Here is a 13608-nt window from a genome sequence, read left to right on the forward strand (position 1 = left end):
ATATTGATTCACGTACAGGAATTCAACAGAAACGAACATACACGTAAAGTTTTCAATGAACAAAAACAAGTGTGGTACTAAACTTCTCACAGCAAATTTAACTGTTAACTGGTCCCTTTGTGACCCACTTTACACGTTTACAATTTACACTGTGCACGCCAACTTGAAGCAAATGATATCTTGAAGTATAGTGTATATGTACTTTAAAATCTACGAAGTTAAGAATGAAGAGGGTAATACGTGTCTGTTCTTATTACATGCATAAGTACGCAATGGTTTCAATGTACCAACGTAGGCAATTATCGATTCGCATGAGTACACGTAGATGGACTGTTAATTGAAAATTTTCAAGTTGTTTTTTAATACCTCTACATTTCGTTTCCATCAGTAAGCGAGCGAAATCAGACCATGAAATTAAAATATCAGAGATCTCCTTTCTGCCTAACGACAAGCATAAAAGCATTCGGAGAATGTACTTTTAGTTGAAGTGCAATTTAGAACAACAGTATCTTGTATGAGTTATTAAAAAATCTATGAGGTCTTATTGTTTTATTATAGTCAGTTATTTGACTTATTTTTATTGTTTTGTTATAAGAAAATATTAAAGGAAAAAGAATCTATATATTCTCCATGAGATGTGTAGTAATGTTATTTCATATCATTTTAGTGTATTTATAGAGATATTTTAAGCAATATTACACAGTACATGTAGTCAAGACGACTATCGTCAGACGGCTATGACTAACAAAGTATAAGAGTAACTTTATTTTTGCGGGATATGCTAGTTGTTCCCACGACTTCGTCCGCGTGGAATTTAACTTGATTTTTCTAAAATAAAAGTAGTCTAGGTTACTTCTTATTATATCAGGTACGCCAATAAAAGTCCCGTCAAAATCGGTCCAGCTATTTCAGGGATTAGTCTGAATAAACAGACAGACAGACAAAAATTGTAATAAAAATATTTTGGTGTATGTACCGTATTTATGTTCATATGCATATGCATATGAACATAAATACGGTACATACACTTTTTGTAAATTAATTAATAACCGTTTTACTATATAGTAAAACGGTTATTAATTAATTTACAAAAAGACACTCCAATTTTATTTATATGTATAGATTACGAATAGATACATATTTTTTACGACTTGTCTGTGTAATCTCAGCCCACAAATACTAAACGAGACAAAAGTTTTATTTCAATTGACTAAGTAATAGCATTTTCTTGTAACAATACATTTTTAGATTGAATTCACTCGAAGGAGCTGAATCGAACAAACTTTCATCCAAATTGTTTGTATTAGTGTGGGTCCGTTTACAAACAAATATTGCGGCGGTTTCGTTAACTACTCTCGTTCAACAGATCGTTAGTCTAACAGTTCTACTTGTGTACGTATTAATGGTAGGTGCCAGTTAATTTTTAATTCAATCCTTAATCTTATCCTTCAGATTGTAATTTTCTAACATTTGCTTATTAAAGAGAAAGATCAGAATTATCATTGTTACAACATGGAAATTAAAAGTTTAATTTGTTCGTTTTATCTTGGTACCTATAACTTTAGACAAATATGTTATCTCAAGTAAATACTTGATTACTAGAAAATAAAATCTTTCCTTATTAGAAACTTCAATAAGTACTTCAAAAATGACTTCGAATCATTATTTCATTAGTACTTAGAAATACATCGAAATACTTGCCAAGAAATAAAAGTATAGTACGTCCAAGTATTTAATCTCTTTCTCGGTAGTAAAATATTACACGATGTACATGAACAAGAAACATTTTATCGAGTTGATACAAAGCGCGCGGTGAAATATTTATTAACTTGTTGATTCAATAATCGCTAGGGTTATTTTATTAACGATTTTGTTTGTTTCTGTTCTCATATTTTGTAATTCACACTTTCGTTGAATTATAGCTATGCACACTATTTATTTATGTTAGAATGGTGCATCTACCTTTGTTAACGGTATATGCTGGCGGAAAACAAGGGGATGGATGACGATGGCATGAGCGTGAAGTTTGAATCGAATCTGATCGTAGTTAATTTACCAAGAATTAACCGCGAGGTTCTCCAGGATGGTTTTCAACGTGACAAGACATTTCTATTATTGATAATATGTACTTATCTTAAATCTTTAATAAATATAGTGCATACAATTGGATGCTGAATATCGTAGTCCCCCAGTTGCTATGGGTCGCTACGATTGGTGCATATTATTTTATACGACGTTCCTGTTGATCCCAGCTTTGCCCGCGCGAACCTGTTATCTCATATCCTCGTGAGAATTTCAGTACATCGTTTAGTAGTGTATGACTACGTACTAAAAGGAAGTTAAATTCTATACTTCAACCTCTAAGCTTTAATATTTTAGTCTTTACGCTGACATATTATTAAATCGTGTATACCTATGTACACAGTAAATGTATATTTAAATATAATGTTTAGTTATACTACATAATATTTCATTTTGCTGCGTGTCACTGTATATATAAGAATTCAGAACTTTTTGAATATTACTTACTGATAATATTTTACCCAAACTTTTAATCGCTTTTTCTTTTCGCTAAGCAATATTTCGATACATCCCAAACTATTGGGATGTATCGAACCCCAACTGTATATTACTTTGATATGTTTTCTAATTTATTTAACTATCTATAGGTACTCTGTAGTATTAATTATCTTGAAAAACTTATTTTATTTTATTATAACCTTTCATGCAGACATTCTCTTCGTTTGTTTTTTTTTTCAGTAGTACCGTTTAAACTACATAAGTCTAAAATTTATTGATACTCTGCTTGCTTCCAAGCAAATGCCTCAACTAATATTTTCCGTTCTGTCCTGTCTTATGTTCTTGTTCAAAGGATCCCTTCTATTTTGACTATTTCAACTTCCCATTTCTATTTGGTCATCCTTTTTAATTTTTTTTCTTAGGTAGTAACGATCTTGCTCCTTTATCCTTTACTCGTAATATGTGTCTAACTCAGAGCTTTTTCACCATCTAGTTGACATTTACATCCACTGTTAAAATAATTTGGTCGTTTTTCTTCTTGATTCTCTTTCCTGATATACTGCTCTCCATAGTACGTTGGCAGGTACAGGTAAAATATATAATATAATAATATCTGTAAGAAGTATAGCTATGTTTTTAGAAGGACCCAGCACTCTATTATCTGTAATAATTGTTTTCTTATTTTATGTTTTTATTCGTAGTAAAGACAGCTTTTACCATTTAACATAAACACCTCTGAGAAGAGTGTGATGCGATCTGTAATGTGTGTGATGGGTACTTGTATATATATATTACTTTAATCCTAAGTAGACTTTGAATAAGATTAGGACATTTAAATATATTCAGCGCTTTGATCTAAAAAAATATTCTGCCACAGTAAAGTGAACGGAATGTTATTTTCTGAATCACTGACCTCACAACAAAGTGACATAGAAATGGTTTCTTTACAGAAAAGTGGAGCCGTCTTACGGCTTAAGGCAGCAACCATTTCCAAAAACTAATCTCCTAAAAACCTATCGTAAAAACAAACATTCCAGCCAACTATATTACCTCTCGTGTAAAAATAAACTGCAATTGGAGTCACGCGTTGTGTTCACGTCATACCAGATGTAATTTTCAGCAGTTAATTAATTGCTTCGGTAAACAGAATGCTGGGTAAATTGAACGGCAAAGCTTACTAAGCTGGTTATCATTCACCTTTATGAACGGAAAGTCTAACAAAAGATTTCTTGAGTTAATGAGATAGAAAGAAACATGTCTCAATTTATTTTCAGGGTTTAATGCGACGTGATTCAAGTAAATAAAATATGCATACCTGTTCAATATTCACTGAATAGAAAGACTGTTAGTTTATTCTATGGTTATGTATACTGTTTCTTTCTTTACTATGCATAAAGTAAATATATAAACATATCTGTATATAACGTTACATCCCTTTGGAGAAAAATTATATTTTATACTACAAAGGAGCTATTTTGAGTTCTTAGTACTGAGAGGGATAATATACAAACATCGCTTGAGCATTTTTATACCACCTTGTAATATACCTAGACTATACTTTTCATAATTCTCTAATGGATAAGAGCACTTTTACATACAAGTAATATATCATTGTGAAGTACTTATTAAATTCTTCACAATAATATATAACTTGTATGTGAATGTAATAATTGAACTATATATGAATTAACTTATAAAAATATATTAATTACATTGTAGTTTACCAACTGCCTTTGTATGCTTTTTCTCAGTGACACTATTTGAGATAAAAGAAGCCTGTCTGTCCTCGTGATACAAATGATACAATCTATCTTTACTTTAAATTTCATTAAGATCGGCCGTTTAATTTCGAAAAGGTAACAAATAGTCAGACTTAGTTCACAAGTAACTGTATACTTGCTCTTGAAACTTAACGTAATAAATAATGCCTTGTAATATATTACTCGTCTGTATACTTCACCGCCTTCACTTTATGACAGAGATAAGTAAATCATAAAATTTCATACTTATTTGAATCGTCGAAGGAACATTCATGAAATTATACGAAAGAGAAATGACGGATATTAGTTATTTAATACATATTTCCCTACATTTACTTACAGTGGCAATATGAATTGGGACGTTTTATAATAATGGCAACAATCAGAGCTTGGGTCACAGCCAAACTCCAATTCCGTGGGATTGGCTACACTTCAAATACTTAGTGCATTTTAATAACACTGATTTATCATGGCTCTGTTGCATATTTATGAATTATTAAATTCCGTTTGTAAGGTTTATAAATCCTCATTTGAACCTCTGAATCTATTGTATATTTATTATTTGTCACAGCAAAATTATGGTGTATCTACAATTATAAGTTATATACTTATAATTGTAGATACACCTCATAATTTTGAATACATATCCATTTTAGGTAGATAATATTACTAAATATAAATTTCAATTTTAGTGAATTACATATAATATTTTTAAACTCAGTTATGTATTTGTATACTATATATTAAATTAATAAAAGAACGTACTCTAAAATGACGCAATATATAAATGGATATTTTGTTGTATTGTAATATTAGTGAGCAGGGATTCTTAAATTTTCGATGAAAACTTGGGACAATGAGTTCAGGTCTGATTACAAACGCAGGAAAAAACATAATATAATATCGTCAAACTCAAAACTTTTAATGATATTAAGATTTGTATTTTGCTTGTAAATTTAATATCATTATTATAATTTAAAATATTCCACGTTTAATGAAAAACTGAATTGATTAATAAAATAGTTTTACGTACTTTTATTACTTAATATTATAATTAAACCATAGATAAGATAATATTACATTTTAAACTAAATATTTACGCCGATACAAATAAGTACAGACAAAGTAATATGAAAAAAAAGACATTATTATTTCAGTGGTTACTAAAATAAAACTGTCACTTTTTATATAACGAAGAAATATATTTTGTAACACTACATACTTTAAACACTTTGATCTAAGTATCTACTAAGTATTTTATAGTCGCCTGAAAGAAGTTTTGAAAGATTTCCATTTCCTTCCCTTTCATATTCCGTGAATAGTCTGGACGTATTCTATAACTTTATTGCTTAGTTACCTTTGCGATGTACAAGTATTGAATGTGACTTAAACAGTTCTGTAGAATGGAAATATTTGTACGTATCCATCATCGTAAATGAAGTCATAGTAATAAATGCTTTTATAAAGTAACATAATACATAAATTATTATATGTGTAAAACCATAATATACCATTTAAAGCAGACCATTTATTTGAATGCAGTAAAAGCAGATTTGTTTTTATAAATATATATATATATTACATTAATAGTAATATCCAATATAGTCTTGTAAAATTATACCCAGATCAGACCCATAGTTAGCAGTGTGTGATACAATGCTAACTATGGGTCTACTATTTAACAGGTGAGAAATTTTGCACTATTATTGCTTCTGATCAAGCCTAATTAATTAAAAAGATAATATGATATAAATAGGTATGTAGGCACAACAAATGCTACATTGTATTATGGTAGCCCCAGGTGAGTTTGTAAATGTTCGCGCATACAATCTTTATAACGGTACGTAATCTCTTACTAAACAAGCGTTTAAAAGGTAGTTAGGACAGAGTGGAGGCTACTTCCGTTCAAACGTAGCGCTGATTTTTTTTTTTTTTGTTGGCTTTAACTATTTGCGGTTAAAGAAAATGCATGTACATTTTCATTACCGCTTCAAAATGAGTTTCTTTTTTAAAACTATGGAGTTTCGTTATAAAAATATAACCTTCATTGTATTTTAGTGACCTTTTATTTGTACTTTAACAATTCAGGAGTGTAAATAAATTCTATTCTACGAAAATACGGAATTATACTTGTAACGTACGTAAACTTTCGGAATAGGTGGAATATTGAAGTTATTTTTTAATGTAATTGATAGTAATCAATTTCTCCTAGTTGGGAAATAAATCATATGAACAAGAAAAATAATAAATCATTACTATTGTCACGGAACTCCAAGATTGGAATTGTTTAAGATTTAGTTACGTTTTTGGTACGTTGAGAAATATATTTCTACCATATATGTTTCTTAATTTAACTTGACGTGTCAATTTTATTTGAAATAACTAAAGGGACATCAAAAAACGTAAGAATTCATGCACGTACAGTACGCGTTCAGAGTTTCGTGGTATGAATTCCATTACATGCCTATTGAGGAGCATACGTCTTTATTCCCATACAAACCTTTTTATTGTTATGCAAAAGTCAATATATCGATATCAACAAAGTTTAGATGTATCTAGAATGTTAAATACATACATGTACAACTAAAATTGATTTATAACTGAATTACAATTTTATATATAAGGTACCTAGAATACTATGAATAGGTTATATCCATTCAGTCACAAAGCTTTCACATTGAAGCTTTAAATTCCTAGTCATCGAGTGATATAGCCAAAATGTTAATGAAAAATTAATTTAAATTTTGAATAATGAAATCTTTGTGCACAATTTAAAGGGTTATTAAGTGGCCATTTATTTTAACGAATTGGCAGCAAGCAATTAAAAAAGTGTACAGCTATACGAAGCAAGATGAATCTAAAACGAGATAATTTTAATTCTGTGGCATTGTTAATTATTATGTTAGTATTAATATTAAATTCTTTGTAATCTTAAGTTATAAACAATAATGATAAATTTAAGAATGTTTGCCACATGTTTTGGAACGTTTGAACGAAAGGCATGTCATTATAAATCTTTCAGATGATAATGATCTACGCGAAGCTTGTCATCTATAATGATAAGAAAAAATATAAGTGAAGATGTAAGGCAAATTGAAAAGTATTTTTTCTCTTTTTTTATTGAACAAAGTATTTTGTGAAATATAAATTCACTAGAGGAAGTAAAAGTTTACAAATATATTTATGAATATATTATTTTTGAGTACCTAATAAAGTAATAATTGGTATTAATGTAGACATAAAAATCTACCCATCAATAGCAATTTAATGGTCAATTAATTTGCAAATTTTAAAAGTAAGTTATTGACAGCTTTTGTTTAAAAAATAATGGATATTTTATCCAAACTTGGACGAAAATGTAAATGTCTTTTATTAAATAAAAGTGAATAAATTGGCGAAGGCAACCTTAATTGTCGCGTTACTGGCACCGAAGTTTTAACAACATTATATCTTAACCAATTTAGCTGTCCCATACAGGGTTGGCAAAGTACCAATTTGCCTCAATTTACGATATATGGACGAACCAATCAATATATTACAGAATTTGTTCTTTAATTACTTTTTCTCTCTCTTTATTAGTGTCTGTTTGCATAAAATCAAATATAAATCGAAGTAGACCTCAGTCTCACTTATGTCAGCCGCTGTCAGAAGCACCTTGTATTGTAACTTGTGGTTGAAGGGCGAAATAAGCCTATGAAATTACAGGAAAAGAGGCATGACATGAAAGAGGCATCTATACTGTTCTTTCACTTAAAGATTCAAAAAGTATGATTTATTGTTTGTCATTAAATATTATACAATAATAAATTCCAAAACCCTCTGATGATTAGAGCAAGCCGTCAATTTAGGCCCCAGACAAGATAATAAATCTACTACGGCCTGTTAATTTCCGCCGTTGACAGCCCTCTCCTTGATACGTCGAGCTCCAGATCCCCACCTCGGCATAATATTTGTTTAGGTTAAATTAATGTCGCTTTACTAGTTTTGTCTATTTGGAGTCGGATAAATCTCACTGTATAATATTGTAAATTAACTGGGACCTGTACGTCTATCCTTTGGTTTTAGTTTATCTCTAACTTTACCCAAACATATTACAGTATTTTAATAGTAATAAACATACAAGAAAACCTCATATTTGTCAGTTATATTTGTAATTATTTAATATTTGTTACTTCTTTTACTTAAAAAGTAATTCTACACATATATAAGTAAATAAAATATTATTTATAAAAAGTGGGTACAAATTATATAAATATATATAATATTTGTATAGTGTACTATAAAAATAATATTTATGTTAAAATCTCCCTAACAAATAGACATACATCTTCAAGTATGTTAACGACTTCAAGTACATTAGTGTATTAACTAATGAAGTGTAGGTGGAAAATAATCCATTTTTATTATATTTATCGTTATACTTGTAAATTGTAACAATAAAATTCTTATGAAATAGGATGGACTTTTATCTCCAAAAGAGGTTTCTTCCAGCCAACGTAGCGCGGTGATAATGAAGGTAATTAGCGGCCAACTGTAGTGCGCGAGTGTTCTAAAGACGACATAAATATATAAGATGATTAACTTTGTAATACAATTATGTATCAGTGACGAGAGAAAACGTAATTACAACCTTTTCTTGAAGGAGGTGACACAGAAATATTCCTTACACAGCTCGATACGAGATGATTATATAAAATATATGAATATGTTGTCCGTCCATGTTGACTGTTAAAAATGTAGCCTTCTAGTGATGATTCTTTTCATAATCTGTTGTATTTTTTTATTTCACCCTTACAAACAGATGGACAAAACCTAAAATTTATATATATATGTATATATAAATAAGTTCTACCGACACGCATAAGTAGTTTTAATAACTTCATATACTTTGCGTATCAATACATTATTAGATTTAAATTGGATTTCCCCCTAAAATTCGTTTCGAAATTCTTAGATAGATATCAGTTTTATCGATAAAACAAAAAAGATTTTATAGAAATATCACTATGTCAGTATATTACAGTTTGAGAGAGTAATATTAGGATGACTGACAAACTTAATTTTTCATATATTCACTCATAATTACTGTAAATACCTTAAGTATGTCTATATGGTGATGTGGCAGCAGAGTGCATATAATATGTTTCATTAAAAAATATTTACCGAATAAGTAACCACATAATACAATAGTTTTTTACTATTTTAAGTTTGACGCGGTCGTTATATATATTTATAATAATTAGTAAATCACGGGATCTTACCACGTTTTGGGAACATCGGGAACATCGGGAACTCAATAAAAATAAAACGTGGTAAGACTCCGTGTATTACTAATTATGCAACAGTTTTTTTTATAAGAGTAAAGGATATACGACGAATCGACGAATACGAGTCGACGAATTCATAAAACTTACCGAAGAATGAAACTTTAATATCAGTTCAAAATCTTCATATAAAAAATTAATTCAGAGTTAACAAATTAATAGGTTACCTTTTCATCGGGCAGCTATTATACCTAAAATGAATTACCTATTTGGAAAAGGTATGATTTTGAAAATGAAATAAATAAGCATCTTGTTTGTATTGATAGTTTCTCTTCTGTTCCACCCTAATTAATGAATTGAGTAAACCGTCAGTTCCATTGTGATTAGTTCCGTTCCATTATGCTGTTCAATATGGAAGCTAATATTATATTTGATACAATAGGGTTTCATTGTGTCAAACATAATTTACTTTCAGATTCGAAAGGATGTGGATTTTTTTACAAGTGTATGTGAGAGGAATATAGAAATAAAACGTTCTCAAGTCCAGAGATATATTTCAGAAAACTTTATTTATTAAACCTAAAATATGTATTAGACATTTATTGCTAGATTTTGGATTGGAATACTAAAATATATTATTTAACAGTTCTAATTATAGAAGACGTATTTGGATAGTTAAATACATTTATTTTATTCAGCTCATGGGAAAAAATATATATAAAAACCATGCAATTAAACAAATAAATATTAGGAACATTAGTTCCTATTTTGTTAATTAGTTTATTAAAACTATTAACAAAAAAGGCCAGTGGTTAATTTATATGCGGTCGAAATAGGTGCGAGATATCACAATCTTCTAAAAGATATTGGCCTGTATAAAACTGCAGAGGGAAATATTAGATCGTGTATCTAAAGCTGCACTAGCAGGCTCCTACCAGATTTGGCTAAGCAGGGAGAGAAATACGAAGGTGAAGGTGAGTGTTGACATGGGCAAATCTAAACCCGCGTCACAAATCCCGAAAACTGCTTGGTGTTTTCCTTTCTGCCACACGATGGAGCCGTACAGAGAACCCATGGAATGTAAAGTCGTCTCTCTAATAACAAAGTAATAATATCCAAGTATATAATAATACATAAATATATACCTAATATCTAATGTTTCGCATATGCTCCTGAGTGTTTAACAAAATATTATTAATAAATGTTTAATTACTACTAATAAGCTATGAATTAATAATCTTATCATAGTACCATGAAATCATGTAATATGTCATCTCAAATTTCCTGAATGTACCTACCTATTTATTTTGTCTATATAATGATACTACAACTTCTCTATAGATTACCTACCTATTGTATTAAATACCGATTTTAATGTAGGTACCTATAGCATTTCATGTACTTTGTGTAACATACATATACTCCTCAAGTCAGTTGTATATACCAATTTTCTTGTAGACTAACCCCAGTCTTGGTTCAATTGTGGCCCTGGCAAAGTCCTCCCCTACCATTCACAAATATTGATTATGGTTAAGCCTCTGGTTTGTTTGTCGGCAGTTCGCCAGGAGAACGAGCGCATGATGCACGACGTCCTCCAGGCGGGAGTCTTAAATCGCACCCAGTCGTTGGGGGCATTGCGCTGACGCCGCGCTATTCGCCGCGCCCGCGGCTCGACGTGCGACCCGCTGCAGCACCGCCCGAGGAGCCCGTCGATAGCGGAACCCAGCCCGACCCCGATCCAGGGTCAGGGCATAGCCCCAATGACGACGAGCACACGGACCCCGCCGCACAGCCCATCATTCAACACTCACAGAGCCGCCTCCCATTATCGGTGAGCAAAGCCCCCGCGGGCCTTACGTGAGTCATCACTATTTGGCCTGCTTCAGTGGCGTTATTACGATTGTGAACCCACTAGAGAAAGCCACTCACACTTAAGCTGTGACACGTATGTGAAATGAGAGAATTTTCATAGACGCGTTAGTTACTCGTTGGTGAGTTGAGAGTGACAATGCAGAAGTATAGGTAGATAATGTGAATTTGTGAATAAATAGAATGAAATGTTAATTGTTGAAAAATGTATCAGATAGGATGTAAAAGACAGAATGTCAATAAATTGGTGTAGTTAAGATGGAAAATGTCTATTAAGTAGCAGGAAATGCGAACTAAAGAAAGAAATACAACTACATGAGTGTGAAGTATTAATGAACTTGTATGAGTGTACAATGTTGTTTGATGTTTAGAGATAAAAGAAAGAAAAGTATACACTACTCATATTAATTATATAAATGTTAAAATAAAAGGCGTTTGACTTAATGTTATGTAAAACAACAGAATCTATTTGCATTTGGATTTATTAGAAATTTATTGAGGCCCAAGAAGGGATTTAGCTAGGCATGTGTCGAAACAAATAATTTCATAGCGCTTAAGTTCTTTGAAATGAAGATTCATGTATGATGCGTATATATTCAGTATAAGTTTATAACTTCTATCAAAACTTTTGAGTCTTCTATATACCATATATATATATATATATATCACGGATTGAGACTTGACTTACTTGATATTTATGATAATATATAATCAGATATCAATAATACCCAAAGTAGATAGTTTCAATTGGGATCAATATTTTCAGTGGGAATAACTAGTTATATTTCTTACTTTAGTTAATTTAGTGAATAATCATAAAAAAATCATAGTAATGAGTTGTTCATAGCAAGCACAGTAAATAATCTGGATAGAAGAAAAAACAAAAATAAGTTACTAAATAATATTAAACCTCACTAGCTACAGTATGAGATTTGAAGTGTAATTTTGTAATATCTCACTCAATACTCGTTTATATTTTAATAAGAGCACGGTTTTACTTATACATTATTTAATAATCTCGCTACAACACATTACCCTAGCTTATTTTATGGTATTATTATTTTCTAACCATATTTACTGTTGCTTAAGCACAATGTAAATGAATTTAAAGTAATATTAATAACCACAATAACCTTACACCTACTCATGATCTTGACGAATGAGCTTTCGAAACTGTGCTTATATATGTTAAGTTATAATCTAAGAGCTTTTTGTAAGTAGTTGTTGTAGATAATTATTGTAATGTACATCGCCAAGTGACCACTTATAGGTACAGATGCTGCAGAAACCAGTCCACTCTAGTGGTTTATTATTAACATCGACTTCGTCGTGAATGGTTCTTTAAAGATTCAATGTAAATTTGTTATGTTAGATCCGTGATCTCTCACTTTCAAACTTGCTCATCGAGGCTGGCTACTGAATTAGAATTGTTTTGTTTAATTCCGCCAGTATGACCCTACAAACATTTAGTGAGAAGGATTTGCCAGAACTAGCAGAGGCTACCTTCCTTATTTCTGATAAATCGCTGAATTATCAAGTTTTATTAATTCTGGTGTCGACCATTCAACACCGAGATTTCGATTTACTACTAGCCCTTCACCTTCATGCTCAAATGTATACAAATAGTTACCTAATAACACATTCGAGTATACCTTTAGGAATGTAGATTTTTAAACAGTCCTGAAGATTGAAGAATTTGAAGGAAAGCGATCCGACATTTGTAAATTGTAAAACTATGACATTTATTCTAACATTCTAATTCAATACCCAGTAAACTGGTCTTTCATAATATATATAATATAATATACTCGGTGGGACTAATGTTCTGTAGTAGTACGTAATTTTAAGAGTCACTAAAATATTGCAATTGGAAAGATTAGGACGACCAACTCATATTAAACGTTTAATATATGTACTTTGAAATATGTCAGGAATATTCCTTAGAGCTTTCAACACTGGAGACAACATTTTCACTTCATTAATGAAAAACTATAATTTTTTTATAAAAAGGCAGATATTGGCGTTAAGTTTTTAAATGTATGCTTTTTTTGTTTGGCGTAGCAATGCAGTATAAAGGAGTGTTTTGACTTTGGTATAAAGGATGATTTTGATATTATGATGTACGAACTTCTTCTATGTTGAATGCTCTATTGACAATATTTAATAATAATAATTAAGAAAAAGAATTACCTGTA

The 13608-nt window shown here is 30.6% G+C and overlaps 2 protein-coding genes across 2 annotated transcripts in view; both read left to right on the forward strand.

The window, feature by feature from the left end:
* The window catches only part of LOC131847267 (uncharacterized), a 93129-nt gene extending 81847 nt beyond the window's left edge, over positions 1-11282 (forward strand). Inside the window, exon 7 of the mRNA XM_059196798.1 lies at positions 11102-11282. Within this exon, the coding sequence (XP_059052781.1) occupies positions 11102-11187 (86 nt within the window). The 3' untranslated portion in view covers positions 11188-11282. The remainder of the gene's footprint in view (positions 1-11101) is intronic.
* LOC131847264 (homeobox protein ceh-19-like) overlaps positions 1-13608 on the forward strand; it is a 101940-nt gene that overhangs the window by 20406 nt on the left and 67926 nt on the right. The gene's annotated exons all lie outside the window — the stretch shown is intronic.

This window comes from Achroia grisella, unplaced genomic scaffold, assembly GCF_030625045.1.
Source record: "Achroia grisella isolate CSIRO2021 unplaced genomic scaffold, CSIRO_AGI_Agris_v1 utg517, whole genome shotgun sequence".
NCBI classification, from domain to species: domain Eukaryota; kingdom Metazoa; phylum Arthropoda; class Insecta; order Lepidoptera; family Pyralidae; genus Achroia; species Achroia grisella.